Source organism: Panthera uncia, assembly GCF_023721935.1.
Source record: "Panthera uncia isolate 11264 chromosome E2 unlocalized genomic scaffold, Puncia_PCG_1.0 HiC_scaffold_19, whole genome shotgun sequence".
Taxonomy (NCBI): Eukaryota; Metazoa; Chordata; class Mammalia; order Carnivora; family Felidae; genus Panthera; species Panthera uncia.
Window position 1 is genome coordinate 11,165,962 of NW_026057588.1, and position 18,841 is coordinate 11,184,802.

The 18,841-nt window shown below is 39.4% G+C and overlaps 1 protein-coding gene across 1 annotated transcript in view; it reads left to right on the forward strand.

Annotated features, from left to right (window-relative positions):
- ZNF112 (zinc finger protein 112) overlaps window positions 1-14,384 on the forward strand; it is a 33,347-nt gene extending 18,963 nt beyond the window's left edge. Inside the window, exons 4-5 of the mRNA XM_049620939.1 lie at window positions 4,087-4,182; window positions 10,296-14,384. Coding sequence (XP_049476896.1) covers window positions 4,087-4,182; window positions 10,296-12,796 — 2,597 coding nt within the window. The 3' untranslated portion in view covers window positions 12,797-14,384. The remainder of the gene's footprint in view (window positions 1-4,086; window positions 4,183-10,295) is intronic.
- Window positions 14,385-18,841: the final 4,457 nt, after the last annotated feature.

Genomic DNA, 18,841 nt, shown 5'->3' on the forward strand with positions numbered 1-18,841 from the left:
TGCCAAGGTAAAGTAAAAGTAAAGAACAAGAACACCCCTATAGCTTCTACCTAGATTCACCTGTAGTAACATTATACCCCATTTATTTTTGTAAAATAAAATATTTTTTCTCTCTCCAAATATATTTGTGTGTATATATGAAAACATATGTATATGGCTCTTTATCTCTGAATACTTCAGTGTGTATGCAGAGTTTGGGAGTCCCCAAGGCTACTGTCAGTCTGACACCGGTCGCAAGCTCAGGGGTCCCTCAGATAACCCTCAGCCTCAATAATTCGGTAGAGGGACTCTCAGAATGCACTGAAAGCTGTTATCCCCACGGTTCCGCTCTATTACCTGGAAAGGATACAGGTTAAAATCAGCCACCGGAAGAGGCACCTGGGACAGAACCCAGGGGGTGTCGGGCACCAGCTCCTAGCGGTCTCTCCCAGAGGGGTCGTGCGCAGCACTAACTGTGCCCGGCGGTGCCGGATCATCCTGCACGTGGAGTGTCGCCAGCCAGGGAGGCTCACACAAGCCAAGGTGTCCAGAGCTTTTATTGCCGTTTGGCGATGTGGTTGGACACCTGTGAGGCTGACCTTCGTTTCCATCCCCTCTGGAAATCAAGCCGATGGCAGGTGGGCCACAGGCCCCACCAGAAGTCACATTGTAGCCCAGGGCCTCCAGGTGAGAAAGACACTCGCATCAGACAGGAAATCCCCAGGACTTAGAGATCACTTCCCAAGAGCTGAGGACAGAGACCGGGCGTCTATTTGGGCATGGTTAATTCTTCACGAAACGGTCCATTTTGTAGAAATAGCAATATTCTCTTACGTATTCCCCGTGCAGATATAATAGTTTTACATCATTTTTCATTTGTGCTCTAATTGTAACAGTAGAGCAACTTACATTCCTCAAAGCCGATTTTTCTCTCCCCAGAGCAAGGCCTAGTCTTGAGTCTAGTCTAGCTGCCATGTCTCTTTAATCTTCTTTAATTTGGAACATTTCCACACAGTTTCTTTGTCTTTCATGACCGTGACATTTTGTTTTTGTTTTTGTTTTTTTTTTTTTAATTTTTTTTTTCAACGTTTTTAATTTATTTTTGGGACAGAGAGAGACAGAGCATGAATGGGGGAGGGGCAGAGAGAGAGGGAGACACAGAATCGGAAACAGGCTCCAGGCTCCGAGCCATCAGCCCAGAGCCTGACGCGGGGCTCGAACTCACGGACCGTGAGATCGTGACCTGGCTGAAGTCGGACGCTTAACCGACTGCGCCACCCAGGCGCCCCGCATGACCGTGACATTTTGGAAGAACTCTATAATTCCCTTTCCCCCATTTTGTATATAATATTCCCGAGACTTCCCTTGTAATTAGGTTCAGATGATCCATTCTGGCTGGAACCCTATATTGGTAGTCCTTTTGAGAATATCACATATAGAGGCACACAGTCTGTCCCCCGTGGGTGGTGCTAATTTTTTAAAAAATGTTTATTTATTTTTGAGAGAGAGAGAAACAGAACGTGAGCAGGGGAGGGGCAGAGAGAGAGAGAGGGAGACACAGAAGCCAAAACAGGCTCCGGATTCCCAGCTGTCAGCACAAAGCCCGACGCAGGGCTTGAACCCATGAACCGTGAGATCGTGACCTGAGCCGAAGTCGGACGCTCAACTGCCTGAGCCACCCAGGCGCCCCGGTGGTGCTAATTCTCCACTATAAAATCACTGCTTTGTTTCTCTTGCAATCATAGGGCGACACTTTTTAAGACGACACAAATATTTCCCCATAGATTTAGCATCCAGTGATGATTCTTGCCTTTTCCAGTCCTTACCATGGTCATTACAAAATGATTTTCTGCCTTAGTACCTCCTTCACAGTTAGCAGTCAGCTCTTGGCATTCTACAGTAAGCAAGAGCCCCCTACGCCTTAACCATTTGTTTATTTGTAGGGACTTGCGACTTTTTTTTTTTTCTATGGATTGTAATATTACTGTAATTATTTGGGTGCTAAAATTGCTCCAAATTCGGACTTTTGTAATATCCCCCCATCCTTGTTTTGAGCACTTCTTTACTTGATGGCATAGCATGCTGTTCTTTGTCCCTCTTTTACTTTACCCTAGCTCTGGAATCATCCATTTCTTGGAGCGTGGTATTTAACAACAAGGTCTGGATACCTAGCATCCAGTGTCACTGACACTGTGGTGGCTTTGTTTCTTGGCCTCAGGGGATAGAACTAGCAGGTAGGAGTGTGTGTGTCTGTGTGTGTGTGTGTGTGTGCGCACACGCACACACGCATACATTCACTCACATACATGTAAGTACATGCATACATAGGAGTAGATATTTCACTTTCATTAAAAATAAGAGAAATGTTACATAAAATTATACTGAAATACCATTTCTCACCCATGAGATTAGCAAAAATTCAAACACTATACTTTTTTGGGCAAAGTGGCGGGACATAGAGCACTCTCATGCATTGAAAGTAGGAATGCAAGATGACAGTTATTCAGCAATGGGCCCAGCAATTCGCTTCTAGAAATTTTCCCTAAAGATAGCAAAGTGCAGTGGTGCCCGGGTGGCTCAGTCGGTTAAGCATCTGACTCTCGGTTTTGGCTCAGGTCATGATCTCACAGTTCATGAGTTCGAGCCCCGCGTCAGGCTCTGCACTGACAACACAGAGCCTGTTGGGGATTTCTCTCTCCTTCTCTCTCTGCCCCTCCCTGGCTTGCTCTCCCTCAAAATGAACAAATAAGTAAGTAAGTAAATAAACATAAAGATAGTAAAGTGCAAAAGAGCATTAATAGTATACCACAACTCGTATAAGAACGAAGGGGAAATAAGGAAATCTATGTATATCTGCTTGTCTTTATAAGAAGAAACCCAAGAAGGATTAATCAGAAAATCGTGAAGTTAGTCTCTTACGGTGGGTGGGAGGTAAGAGTGTGGAAGAGGTGTGTCACATTCATTTGAGTGTGCCTTTCTGTCTGGTCTGGACTCTTGAAAATATGCTAGTTCACCACATGATAAAAGTTAAATAAGAAAAAAACAGTAAAAAATGAAGAATGCGAAGGCGCGACAGTCTAAAGCTGAAAGAAAAGTTAAATTATATTTGAAACTAATACCATAGCCACTGAAGAGAGAAGAGAGAAAAGAACTTATGGAAATAGCTAAGGAACATAGCACGTAACTATATCATATCACCTTAGCATTAGGTACAATGGGAGGGGGGGTAGAGGAATGAAACCGGGATCCTGAACAATTTTTAGTGGATTTGCTTCTTGTAGTGATACAGAACAAGCCATTCTGAAACTTTTTTTTTTTTAACCTTTATTTATTTTTGAGACAGAGAGAGACAGAGCATGAACGGGGGAGGGTCAGAGAGACGGAGACACAGAATCTGAAACAGGCTCCAGGCTCTGGGCTGTCAGCACAGAGCCCGACGCGGGGCTCGAACCCACAGACCGCGAGATCACGCACCTGAGCTGAAGTCCGATGCTTAACCGACTGAGCCACCCAGGCGCCCCTCTGAAACTATTTTAGATGCATTACAGGTGCCACAGCAATTTAATGGAGAATGTATAGTCTTTAAAAAAAAATTTTTTTTTTTTACTTTTTTAATGTATATTTATTTTTGAGAGACAGAGCATGAGCAGGAGAGGGGCAGAGAGAGAGGGAGACACAGAATCTGAAGCAGGCTCCAGGCTCCGAGCTGTCAGCACAGAACCCGATCCAGGGCTCGAACTCACAAACTGCGAGATCATGACTTGAGCCGAAGTTGGACTCTTAACCGACTGAGCCACCCAGGCGCCTCGAAAGTATAGTCTTCTCAACAGAGGGTGCTGAAACATTTGGACTTCTGTATGCGCCTATATCCATGCCTCGCACCTCACCAAAAAATTAACTCAAAATGGTTAAGAGACTGAATGGAAAATGTAAAAGTGTGAAACTTCTAGAAGGAAGCGCAGGAGAAATTCTTCATGACCTTGCATTAGGCAGGGAGTTCTTAGACACCAAAAGCATGATTCAGGAAAAAAAAAAAAAAAAAAAAAAAAAAAGATCACTTGGATTTTGTCAAAACTTAAAACTTCTGCTGTCCTTGCCTTTCTACAGGGAATCAGCCCTTCAAACCGGAGCTTATATCCCAGTTGGAGAGAGAAGAAAAGCTGTTGATGATGGAGACAGAAACCCAGAGAGATGGGTGTTTAGGTAAGAGCCGCCCTGCAGTAACACAGCAGCTAGAGAGCCTCTCCTAAGACATGAGTCAGAACAGGTCAGGCCCTAAGGCGTCTGTCCCCTCAGCTTCCTCTGGCTTTTCACATATTTCCCTGTGTTTATTTCCGCTCACTCATTCTGTTCCGCACCGCCCCACTGCTGCCCAGGAGACCCGTCACGGTCACGCTTCTGCTTCAGCTCACTTGACTTGCTTTTCTCTTCGCCTTGAAGAATCTGAGGCAGGCTCCAGGCTTGGTTAATAGAGGCATGGTCCTCGCTGTCTTCAGTGCCCCCTTGAGACAGCTGGTAGGCGTAAAATAAATCCACACAATCGAGGGATACTCCAGAGCGTTGTTTGTTTTCTGATGAATGCCTGTCCTGATTCTAATCATTTAGGTGTCCTTGAGTATCTATAGACACGTAGCCATTATTCTTGGAAGATTGAGGCTAGCCTGTCAACCAAAGTCAGGATCAAAAGTGATCGATGCCAACATCACAGCTGATTCTTCCCACGCAGCGGTTTCGACTGAGACACTCTTGCACTTACTTCCTATTCAAATGCCCAGCTCTTCATCTTTCCGTTCTGTCCTCTCTTTTCATCCTCTAGCATCTGAACAGTCTCTTGACCTAGCTTCAGTTTTCTTAAAATTCTTTTTTTTTTTAATTATTTTTTTTTTTAATTTTTTTTTCAACGTTTTTTATTTATTTTTGGGACAGAGAGAGACAGAGCATGAACGGGGGAGGGGCAGAGAGAGAGGGAGACACAGAATCGGAAACAGGCTCCAGGCTCTGAGCCATCAGCCCAGAGCCTGACGCGGGGCTCGAACTCACGGACCGCGAGATTGTGACCTGGCTGAAGTTGGACGCTTAACCGACTGTGCCACGCAGGCGCCCCGTTGTTTTATTTTTTGTTTTTTTTTTTTTAATTTTTTAAACTGTATTTATTTTGAGAGAGAGAGAGAGAGTGTGTCAGCAGGGGAGAGGAGAGAGAGAATCCGAAGCAGTCTCCACACTGATAGTGTGGACATGGGGCTCCATCCCACAAACTGTGAGATCATGGCCTTAGCCGGCTCAAGAGTTGGCCGCTTAACCAGCTGAGCCACCCAGGTGCCCCGGTTATCTTAAAATTCTTTTTTTTTTTTTTTAATTTTTTAAATGAATATTTATTTTTGTGAGAGAGAGAGACACACACAGAATCTGAAGCGGGCTCCAGGCTCTGAGCTGTCAGCACAGAGCCCATGTGGGGCTCGAACCCATGAACCGTGAGATCATAACCTGAGCCGAAGTTGGATGCTTAACCAACTAAGCCATCCAGACACCCCTTAAAATTCGTATTCAATTTGTTTAAACTTAAGCCCGCAAAACCATCAGTTCACCTATTTCTCCCACCCCTATCCCTGCCCTCTCAAAACCACCATCTCTTCTCTATATCTGCAAGCTTGGTGTTTTGTTGTTGTTGTTTTTAAAATTCTTCATATAAGAGAGATCCTATGGTGTTTGTCTTTCTCTGTCTGACTTACTTCACCCAGCATAATGCCTCAAGGTCCATCCATGTTGTCACAAATGGCAAGATGCTTTTCTTCTTTATGGCTGAATCATATTCCATTTTATTTTTTATATATTTTATTATGTAAATTTATTGCATATGTTATGTATTTATCTGGCACTGAACAGAGAAACTTCCCATGCCTATCCGTGGGTCTCAGACAGCTGTTCTCTCTGTTTCCTTCGATAACTTTAATTCTGTTATGGCTTCATTGGGATACCAAACGTCACTGTGTTAGTAATTGCTGCAATTGTGACTTAACTTTATATGTCAACTTAACCTTAACTACACCTTAAGTTTTAACACAACCTTTCATAAATATTTGGTGATGTCTTACATGTGCCAGACATGTTTATCCAGAATTACAATTCCTTGCCACAACTTACTTTTTAATAGAAAACTTACCACATTTGCCTGAACTAACTTCAGACATAAAGAAAATGTGGGTAAAATGGCACGTTGCTAATAAAAGAAGACAAATCCGTGTTTTAAGTTACACATATGCTTAGTAACTTTTGATCGTTAATAGTGGTTCTGATATCAGATCTCACACTGTGATAGGCTGGCCAATTTTATGCTCTAATATAAAGGGCAGTCTTTGTTTTCTGCATCTCACCCCCTCTGCTCCCACTCTACATAACCTGTTCTTGTTTTCATACATTATATGTTTTATGCATTATATATATAAGACACATCTTAACAAATTTAAAAAATAGAAATCATACAATTGTGCTCTCAGATCACAATTGAATTATACTAGAAATCAATAAACTAAGTAACTGGAAAATCCCGAAATGCATAGAGACTCAACAGCACACTTGTAAATAATACATGGGTCAAAGTAGAATCTCAAGAGAAATTTAAAAATGTTTTGAACTAACTGAAAATGAAAACACAGCTCATAAAAATTTGTAGAACGCAGTGGAAGCAGTACTAAGAGGGAAACTTAAAGCCCTGAAGGCATATGTTGGAAGAGAAGATCTAAAATCAATTGTCTAAGGTCCTACTGTAGTAAACTAGAAAAAGGAGAGCAAATTAAATCCAAAGTAAGCAGAAGAGAAGAAATAATAAGAATTAGAGCAGAAATCAAGTAGAAAACAGGAAGCCAATGGAGAAAAAAATGAAAACAAAGACTGGCTTTTTGAAAAATCATTAAAACCAGTAAGCTTCTAGCCAGGCAAACTAAGAAAAAAAGAGAGAGGATACAAATTACTAATATCAGACATGAAGGAGGGAACATCACCCAGGTCCTGTGGGCATTAAAAGAATAATAAAGGAATACTGTGGACAAACTCTACGCAAATATGATAGCCTCGATGAAATGGACCAATTCTTTGAAAGACGTAATTTGCCAAAACTTATGCAAGAAGAAATAGACGATCTGAATAAGCCTGTATCTGTTGAAGAAATGATAATTAAGAACCTTCCAAAAAGAAAGAACTCATTTAATCATGGAGTAAAACAGTGGAGACAGACAAGAAATCCTCAAAGGTTAAATATACTCTGATAGAGCTAAGTCTCAGATGTGGTTAGGAGAGTAGCCAGCTTTGTAAATATTTGTAATTAAAACATTATTGTTACTTCATCCTCTACTGCCTGCAAAATGCCTTGGTTTCTCTTACTATTTAAAAAGCTCAGTAAGAATGCAGGCTCATCTCAGCCTGGATTGCCTGAGTTGATATTCTTGACTAATTTATATTAAAGGAGAAGAGAAAAAGAAAATCTAAACTCAGATTTTTTTTTCTTAATTCATTATAGCTAACTGTTTAAAGGGATTATTTGGTATTTACAACACATATAAAATTTTTGTTATCGAATTGGTTCATAGAGGATGTTGGAATGATTGAATTTCTCAACCTCTAAAGCTAAAGGACTACTAAGAAGATGAAATAAGTTCTCAGCTTTCTTCAAATGAGATTTTTTTTGAGAGAGACAGTGAGAGAGAGAGAGCGAGCTTGGGAGGGGTGGAGGGAGAGAGAGAATCTTAAGCAGGCTCCACAGCACAGAGCCTGATGCAGGGATCGATCCCACAATCCTGGGATCATAACCTGACTGGGATCATAACCTGAGCCAAAATCAAGAGTCAGATGCTCAACCTACTGAGCCACCCAGGTGCACCTTAACAAGGCCTTTTAGTGTTTTTCTTGCAGTGCATATTTTCTCCATCAAATTCATTTATTCAGTTCGTTTATGAATTTGATTTAACACAATTTCTTATCAGCACCCTGCCATTGATACTAAGAGAGAACCTAAATGTTGAGAGAGGGAAAGGAAATGACAAGGTGTTTTGGTACACCCCACTGGCTAAAGGAAATTAAAGTTAATGTCATTAAATGTGTGATCTTTTCCATAGAGCCTGAAACTAAGTAAAATGACCTTTTTTCCCCTTCCTGTAACACTTTCACATTGTGAAGCCACTGGTCAAGATGAAACTTTAATCTCTGAAATATTTGAGACAGTCATATCAAAAATTATGTACAAATTTCTGTTGAAAGAGCTGCTTTGTAAAAAACTGGGTTTTGACCGGCAAGCCTCTTTTCATGTCCTCAAGCCACCATGTCAGTCCCAAAAGATATAAAGTATTTAAACTGTATCTTTATGGATGTATACTGAGTGTTTTTGATGATACCAAGCAAAACTATAAGGATTATGATGAACTCCAGCTGGACACCAAACTTCTCACATATAAGCTATTAACTTTGTCTGCCTCCTGTAGGATGTCTCTTCGTTTCATGTTTAAGTGATAAAATATTAGTGTAATAACTGGAAACTTTGCTTTTGAGAAGCCAGAGACATCACTAAGTGTTTGGCTTTTTTGAAGTATTGAGAGGCGTTATGTATGGATGTGCCATAAAGTATTACCCTGCAGTTACCGCAGTGTCCCACAGCCTAGTGCCACCCTAGTCATCAGTGTGGCATTTTGTTTCTTTTCTTTTCTTATCTTTTATTTTCTCTTCTATTCTCTTCTTTTCTTTCTTTTCTTTTTTTTTTTTTTTTTAAAGTTGGGGATAGTAGACAAAGTGGGTGGGGGGCTGAGTTAAATGGGTGATGGGCATTAAGCAGGGCACTTTTCGGGATGGGCACTTTTCGGGATGAGCCCTAGGTTGTCATACGTAAGAGATGAATCACTGGGTTCTGCTCCTAAAGCCAAGACTACACGCTATGTTAACTAATTTGAATTTAAATTAAAAAAAATATTTATGGAAGAAAATTAACCTTAATAAAACATTTTCAGTAAAATAAAAATTTTAATTGGAAAAAAAATAAAATGCAAAACTAAAAAAAAAAAAAGTTGGAGATAGTATGGGTTTACTGGTAAGATTTTATACAAGAAGAAATACACTGTTTTGAGTTAGTTTAAAAGTTAAAAAGACTCAATCCAGAAGAGATTCCTGCGACCTTTGCTTTTCTCATCAGCAGGTGCTACCCTAAGGGTAGCCCTGCCTCTCATACAGCTTTTCAGCCTTGTGGCAAAATTGCCATCACCACCTTCCCATGAAAAACAACACATCTTCATGCCCTCTTAGTTCTGTTTTACTGCTTTCTTTTCTGGATGCTATAGAGAATTAATGTGCTGCCGGGTGTTAGGAAGGTACATGTTATGATGTCAGCCCTGCTGAATCCGGTGTCAGTAGGGAGGTACTCTTGGATTTGAGGATCCGCTGTCTGCTAGGAAGCTGAGTGTTAATAACTAAGCGACAAACCATTTATACTCAAATGTGCCTGTCTTCAACTCTTCTGGTGCTTCAAATTTTCTGAACATTAAAGTATTTTTCCACTAAAAGGACACAAGCCAAAGTCAGTGTTCATTGAGCTTTTGGTTTTTGGTGATTTGCCTCAAAGTACACCTCCAGGTGCCAGGGAACTTGGCTGTGCTCGCCTCCCTCAACCTCCTTTTTTCCCCTGATGTCTTTGGAGTTGAATTCTGTCACAGTGTTTCACATTCTGACCTATACGATGGCCCTTGCTGATTGTGAAATATCTTTTGAAAAGAGGTGAAAGTGATATGGCTTACAGTGACTTAGAAGAATTTATTATTCTCATGAAGATAAAGAGTTTATAGGGGCCATATGATGCCTCATGCATAAAGGTCTGTGTTTACCTTTGCACGGTATTTAACACTGTCTCCTGACACACGTACAGACAAAAACATTGCCATACCCACATGCCAGAGAGAAAAAAAGTTTTTTGTCCACTTGAATCTCCATTCTTCCCAATTTGAGAATTCCCCCTTCTTGGGATCTCCAGGCAATCCATGATAAACCCATAAATAATAGTATATGGTTTTACTAGACCTTTGGAACAGGGCCACCGTGTTTGATATTTCCAGGTTGCGTTGCAAATCCCTGATTTTGAGGCATACAGATAGCTTGAATTATGTGGACCTTACTTATATTCCTGATACAACTGAAGAAGAACCAGAGCCATTTTCTAAGTATTCTTAGACATAGTAACATGAATTTTCCTGTAATTTCATGTCGTGATCTAATTGCAAAATCTTAAAGTCTCTGAATAAAAACTTCCACTTCTGCACATATCTAAATTCTCTTTATCATTATAGGAGCCAAGAGTCAACATAATATGGAGAGTAGTCAAGCAGTGGGATTAGGCTACATTTCCCCCAAAGAGCCTTCTTCCCGGAAGACCTGGCAACAAAGTACAGGCGGGTTAACCAGGTGTCAAGATGCCATGAAAAATTTTCAAAGGAATATTTCTCAGTTGCAAAACCGAGGTGATTTCCCCTGCCAGGTTTGGGCAGGAGTGCCAGTTCATGTTCCCGAAGATGAGAACTATATATTGACTCATATAGAGGATGTTTCCAGTTGCGTAAAAAGTCAAGAATTTCCATCTTGGAGAGCCCAGCATTCTTGGAGGAAAATGTATCTGGCAGAGTCACATAATTATCAGTGTAGGTGTCAGCAAATTTTGATGAAAAATAATTTCCGTAAGTGTGACAGCACCAGTTGGATCACACCACACAATGATAATCTGGGAGTACACAGATCAGAAAAAGTTTACAGCTGCCATGACTGTGGAGAAAACCTCATGAAGGTTTCACTGCTTAATCAAGACTTAATCAAAATGGGGCAAAAGCCCTACTCCTGTAATGAGTACAGAAAAGCCTTCAGTGACGACTCCAACTCTGAAGTTTATCAGCAGTTACACTTAGAAGGGAAAACCCATACCTACAGTCCATGTGGAAAGGGCTGTAGTTATAGTTCAGTTCTTCATATTCATCCAAGTGTTCATAGAAGAGATGATTGTGTTTTTGAGAGTTCACCTCTGCAATCCCATCAGAGGGTACATACAGAAGAGAAGCCATATAAATGTGGATATGGTGAGAACTTCAGTCAGCCCTCCTCTCTCAACACTTGTGGACTTATTCACACGGGACAGACGTCCTATAGATGCAATATTTATGAGAAAGCCTTCAATCATAGCTTAGACCTTAATAGTATTTTTAGGATCCATACTAAGGAGAAACCCCATGAATATGAGGAGAATGGGGGTGTCTTTAATCAGAGTTCTTGTCTCCAAGTCTACCAGAAAATCCACACTGGAGAGAAACTATACACAGATGTAGAATATGAGAAGGGTTTTCTTTGTAGCTCAAATCTTAACATTCAGCATAGAGTTCACATGGAAGAGATTCCTTATAGTTCTGAGGAATGTGGTAATAACTTCAGTCTGGACTCACATTTGCAGGACCTTCAGATAGTCCATACTAGGGAACAACCATACAAACATTATGCATGTGGTAACAGCTTCAGCCAAAATTCATATCTTCAAGGTCATCAGAAAATTCACATCGGAGAGAAAGCTTACAAGGACTGTGGGAATGGCTTCAGTTGGAGTTCAAAACTTAAAGATCATCAGAGAGTCCACACTGGAGAGAAACCGTACAAATGCAATGCATGTGGTAAAGGCTTCAGTCATAGATCAGTTCTTAATGTTCACCAGAGAGTCCACACAGGAGAGAAACCTTATAAATGTGAGGAGTGTGATAAGGGATTCAGTCGGAGTTCATACCTTCAAGCCCATCAGAGAGTCCACACTGGAGAAAAACCATACAAATGTGAAGAGTGTGGGAAGGGCTTCAGTCGCAATTCATACCTTCAAGGCCACCAGAGAGTTCACACTGGAGAAAAACCATACAAGTGTGAGGAGTGTGGGAAGGGCTTCAGTCGGAGTTCACACCTTCAAGGCCACCAGAGAGTTCACACTGGAGAAAAACCATTCAAATGTGAGGAGTGTGGGAAGGGATTCAGTTGGAGCTTTAATCTTCAAATTCATCAGAGGGTTCATACAGGAGAGAAACCCTATAAATGTGGAGAATGTGGTAAGGGCTTCAGTAAGGCCTCAACCCTCCTGGCCCACCAGAGAGTCCACACAGGAGAGAAGCCATACCAATGTGATGAGTGTGGTAAGAGCTTCAGTCAGAGATCTTATCTTCAAAGCCATCAGAGTGTCCACACTGGAGAGAGACCATATATATGTGAGGTATGTGGGAAGGGCTTCAGTCAGAGAGCATATCTTCAAGGTCATCAAAGAGTCCACACTAGAGTGAAACCATATAAATGTGAGATGTGTGGGAAGGGTTTTAGTCAGAGTTCACGTCTTGAAGCGCATCGGAGGGTCCACACAGGAGGGAAACCATACAAATGTGAGGTATGCACAAAGGGCTTCAGTGAGAGTTCACGTCTTCAAGCGCATCAGAGGGTCCACACAGAAGGGAGGCCCTATAAATGTGAACAGTGTGGTAAAGGTTTCAGTGGGTTTTCAAGTCTTCAAGCTCATCACAGAGTCCACACTGGGGAAAAACCATACAAATGTGAGGTGTGTGGAAAGGGCTTCAGTCAGAGATCAAACCTTCAGGCTCATCAGAGAGTCCACACAGGAGAGAAACCATACAAATGTGATGCGTGTGGTAAGGGTTTCCGTTGGAGCTCAGGTCTACTTATTCATCAGAGAGTCCATAGTGGTGACAAATTCTATAAAAGCGAAGAGTATGGTAAGGATTATCCTTCATCAGAGAATCCATACAGAAGTGAAGATCTATAAAACCGTTATATTTGTTTTGAAGTCCTCAAATGGGAACTGAAATTTTCCACTCCCTAGAGTTCTTATAGTAGACAAAATTCCTTTCATGAAAATAATGTTTCTGCCCAGCCTCAACATTCACGATAGTCAGGAGACCACACTATGGAGACATCTAACAAGAGAGTCTCCGTAAGGGGTTTTCTCACAATTTTAAGATTCATTGCACGTGACTTTAACTATCATTGTACTAGGGCTTATAAAAGACCAGAGGAACGAAAGTACAGTGAAGAGCGTGCCTAAATCTATGTTTACTCTAATGTAAGCTTAATGAGAAAAGGGGCTTCACTCATTTACTGAGTTTTTAAAACCATGACATTGCATAACTCAGTGTAGGTGCTCAGTACTTTTTACTAAATGGCTAAAAATGTATAAAAGTCTCATGTTTGAAAATTTTATTAAGCTTATTTACCCCAAAAAGATCATTTAAAAATGTATTTGGAGGAGGAATCCTGCAAGTAACCTTAACATAAGCACTTCAAGTGGGAAAATATTTGAAATGTAGAATATCAAGCAATGTTGTCATCTGAAATTACACGAATTGGGTTGTAACCCTGTTGGGATTGGTTCCCATCCTTTGTCTTGTCTTAAACAGGGATGAGCTGAATTCTTATCATTTGGTCTCTTTCTATACAGTATTCCATCAGTTTAAGTTTAGCGCTGTGTGTGTGTGTGTGTGTGTGTGTGTACCCATATGTGCACTTTAAATGACAGTACAAATTGATAAACAATGTTTCTGGTTGCACTGCATTTTACATAATTGACTTTTTACTCCTGCCGTGTGTGTTAAGGCAGAGTTTTCCTGTAATATTTGCAAAGTGTCAGAAATGGTTGCTAATGAAAAGTACTTTCTTAATAAATGTCAAAATTACAATACTTCGCTTTTTTAGTCTTCACGTTTCTGTCAAAGTTCTTTTGATTTGATTTTTGTTTTTAGTCAAAATTTTTATTGGAAACTTTTTTTTTTTTAATTTAAATTCATCTTAGTTAACATACAGTGTAGTCTTGGCTTCAGGAGTAGAACCCAGTGATTCATCTCTTACATATGACACTGGTCTGACTGATTTCCACCTGGAAACTTAGAATAATAATTTATGATAAGGCCATCTTAATAATATAAAGGGATTTGTACAATGAGGGTAATTTTTTAAACTAGAAATAAATAGATAAATTTCTCCAAGTTCCTATAAAAATGGAATTATAGAAAGTAAGGAATCAATCCATAATGATAGGAAAGAATTATACATATTGTGTCAGTGAAAATGTGGATTGTACCTTCAAAATATCCAGTTAAGTTAAGTCTGCATACATATATGTTCAAATACGTGTTTCATAGATAATGTGTGAAAGATTACTCACCATCATATATACAACAGTTTTCTCTGACAAGCAAAATTTTGGCGTAGTCTTTTTTTTTTTTTTGTACTTCATTTAAAATTTTTTTTTCAATTAACATGTACCAATTTTACCAAAGTAATAAACTACTGAGTTATCATCCTTTATATTTAAGAATCCATAATGTGATTGCTTTATTTCACTAGACGGCATTATGGCCAAAACTAAAGAATAAAATCCGTGAGGTTAATTTTCAAAATTCTCTAGGTTTCTAAGGATACAGGTAAATTAGGTGTCAGCAACTTTTTCTTACTGTGAAATTTCTTTAGGTCTCAGAGGCCATGCAGCCTAGAATGCTCTAGTACAATTCACTACTATTATAAACTGGTGTATCATAATTTTTCTCAGATTTCTCCCGTTGGATGAATGGGGCGACCAGAGCATGCCCTTACCCTGGCTTTCAAGGTGCTAAGTCAAGTTGCACAGTGTCATACATTGGGGCTTCTAATGCATTTCTTTACTGTCATCACTTCCAAGGGAAAATCATGAACGCTCATGGTGGTTTTATCATTTAGGAAGCTTTTAGCTGTAAGTAACAAGAAATGTAACTTAGAGTTGCTTAGACCAAAAATATTTCTCAGCTCATATAAATAAAAAGATGCAGGCAGGGTAAGATGTGGGTCTGGGCTTTGTATTGCTTTTGTTTAACTCTCCCACCTCTGTCCTTTTATGTGAACTCTTGTCTTTAGATTGCTCACAAGATGGCAGTATCACCTGCTTTTTTTTTTTTTTTTTTTTTTTTTTTTTGCTCACAAGTGAGGGAAGAGAGCTTCTGTCTCATTTTTAGTGTTATGTAGTCCTAGTTCCCCCAAATACATAAGATCTCTGTCCTCTCCAACCCCCACTCAAGACTGACGCTAAACCAAGACAATAAAGAATATCCTTTTTTCCCATAAATAGGCTAGCTTGTTCCTAGAGGCAAGCAGTAGCAGGCTACATTGGAAAAACAGCAAAAATATGGACCGAGAATGCTGTGGCACAGGTATGCAGAGATGGCCAAAAGCTGAAGGTGAAGAAGGAACATTGAGAAAAACCCTCCAACACTCCAGCCCCTACCCGAAGCGCCAGTAATATTAGAAAAATTTGAAGTGGTATACTAAAGATAACTATTTCAACAACAGAATCTAATTCCACCTTAACTCCTGGCCAGATTGGTTCACCCTAACACTTTAGCAGAATAGCTGTGCCCAGTTCCAGACAAAAATAACATTTACTTCAGTTTCTACCATTTGACACACGTTATTTGGCATTCAGTCAAAAAATTACATGATTACAAGAACAAACAACCCTCTCTGCCAAGTAGCAGCAGACCAATTAATAAAACCACACAGTGAGATGCCCATATTTTGGAATATCAGAAAGTTTTACATAACTGATAGATGTGTTGAGTGCTTTTGTGAAAAGGGCAGACAATATACATGAACAGATGGGGGAACTTGAGTGGAAATTAATAAAGAGTGAAATAGGAAGTGCTAGACAAGAAAAATTTTATCATAAAGGATGCTTTGAAGGACTCATGAGTAGGCTCAACAAAACTGAGGAAAGTGTCAGAGAACTTGAATATAGGTCAATTGAAATCATTCAAACTAAAACAGAGTAAAGGACACAGAGCATCAAAGAACTGCGGGGAAACTTCTTATGGTCTAATATATGTATAATTGGAAATCTAGGAAGAGAAGAAAGCAAGAATGAGAAGAGAAATATTTGCAGAGATAATGGCTGAGAATTTTCCATAAATAGTAGAAGACCAATTCTAGATCCAAGAACCTCAGAGTGCTCAAGCAGGATATAAAAACAAACAAACAAACAAAAAAATGAGACCTATCCTTGCCAAACAGCTGAAAATGAACAAGGCAGAGTAAATATTGATGGTGGACAGAGAAAAAGGACACATTACGTACAAGGAACAGAGATGAGAAAAAACAGACTTCTCATCATTCAAGCCAGAAGTCAGTGGAGTGATATCTTTAAAATCCTGAAACAAAATGCTGTTAATCAAAAATTCCAAGCCCAGTGAAAAAAAGTCTTTTTAAAAAGTATGCAAAATGAAGATTTTTCAGATGAATAAAAGCTAACAATTCACCACCAGTAGATCTGCACTACAAGAAATATTAAAGGAATTTCTACAGGCAGAGAGAATATTATACCAGAGATAAATTTGGATTGAAAGAGAATGAGAAAGAAAGAGAAAGAAAGAAATATAATTTTTCTTATTTTTAATAACTCAAAAATATTCACCAAAGCAAAAAGTGAGCAAGGTTTTGTGAGTTTATAGCACGTGTAAAAAGTAAAATATAACAATACCTTAAATCAGGGGAAAAAGAAATTGGAAGTATGCTGTTCTACACTACATGGATTGGCATAAAAATATTATAAGATAGGCTGTGAAAAATTATAGGTGCATATTATAAGCCCCAAAACAACCATTTAAAAAAATTTAGGGGTGCCTGGGTGGCTCAGTCATTGGGTATCTGACTTCAACTCGGGTCATGATCTCATGGTTCGTGAGTTCGAGGCCCGCGTCAGGCTCTGTGCTGACAGCTCAGAGCCTGGAGCCTGCTTTAGATTGTGTCCCCTTCTCTCTCTGCTCCACCCCTGCTTGTGCTCTGTTTCTCTCTGTCTTTCAAAAATGAATAAACATAAAAAAATTTTTTTTAATTGAAGTGATATATAACTAATAAGCCAGTAGTAGAGACAAAATGGAATTATAAAAAATAATCCAAAAGCAGACAGGAAAACTGAACAAATAGCACATGGTGGAAATAGTAAATATTAGCATGATAATAGCTTCAAATCCAGTGATATCTATAATTACATTAAATGTTCTAAACACACCACTTAAAGATCGTCAGATTGGATAAAAAAAAGCAAAACCCAACTATATACTATATGCCTTCTAAAGAAACCCTTTTTAAGTATAAAGAGATAAGTAGGCTAAAAGACTAAGAAAAAAAAACTAATCAAAAGAAAGTTGGACTACCTATATTCATATTAAAAAATTCATACAAGGAGTATTACCAAAGGAACATCAGGTGACATACAACTCTAAATGTGTATGCACCTAACAACAGAGCTTCAAAATTCATGAAGCAAAAACTGATAGGATACCATAAATATCTTTGGAGAACTCAGTATATTTCTCTTAGTAATTGACAAAGCAAGATGACAGAAAATCAGTAAGGATATAGAAGACTTGAACAACACTACCACCCAACGTGGTTTATTTGCCACTTAGAGAACATCTCAGTGGTTGAATAAACATTACTTTCGAGTGCATTTAGAATATTCACCAAGACAAATCATATTCTGGGCCATAAAGCAAACCATACCAAATTTAAAAGAAGTAAAATCATGCAAAATATGTTCTCTAGGGGCGCCTGGGTGGCGCAGTCGGTTAAGCGTCCGACTTCAGCCAGGTCACGATCTCGCGGTCCGTGAGTTTGAGCCCCGCGTCGGGCTCTGGGCTGATGGCTCGGAGCCTGGAGCCTGTTTCCGATTCTGTGTCTCCCTCTCTCTCTGCCCCTCCCCCGTTCATGCTCTGTCTCTCTCTGTCCCAAAAATAAATAAAAAACGTTGAAAAAAAAATTAAAAAAAAAAATATGTTCTCTAATCCAAATGGAATTAAATTGTATCAAGCAAGTGATACCTGTTGTGAACCACAAGGAGCAGCAGTTCCAGATTGTCAACCCACTGCATGGCTTGCAAATGTTGAGGTCCCTGTAAATATTGCGAACAACTTCATGAGAACATTACAAACACCTTTATGTCTATACAATTGACAATTTTAACAAAGTGTACAAATTCCTTGAAATACACAAATTACCAAAGCATACAAGAATTGACAGCCTGGAGAGTCATATCTCCTAAACAAGGTAAATTTATAGAAAAAAAAAAACCTAGCAAAGTAAACCTAGGTGCAAATGGCTTTACTGGCAAGTTCTAGCTAAATATCTTAGGAAAAAATGATTCTAATTCTAACCAAAATCTTCCAAAAAAAAAAAAAATAGACATGGAACCTTTCTAAGTCATTTTATGAAGTCACTATTCCTGATAACAAATTCCTGATAACAAAATCCAATAGTGACATTTTAAGAACAGAAAACTGACTAATACCCTTCATGAACATACACTTGAAAATCCCCAACAAAATATCATATTCAGCAATTTCTAAAAAGGATAATAAATCATAAAGTGGTATAGACTTAAAATGTAGATTTTTTAAAAATAAATTTAGCATTTATTTATTTTTGAGAGACAGAGCATGAGCGGGAGAGGGACAGATAGAGGAGAAGACACAGACTCTGAAGCAGAATCCAGGCTCTGAGTTGTCAGCATAGAGCCTGACATGGGGCTCAAACCCACAAACCGTGAGATCATTACCTGGGCTGAAGTCAGATGCTTAACCGGCTGAGTCACCCCGGCATCCCTGAAAATGTAGATTGTTTCAATATACAAAAGTCAAGCTGTCTAATTCAGTTAAATGCAGAAGAACTTTATAAAATTGAACATCAATTCATGACTTAAAAAAAATACCCAAAATCTAGGAATTAAAGGGAAACTACCTCAAGCTGATATAAGACATAGGCAAAAATATTGATAACATCTTTTTAGTGG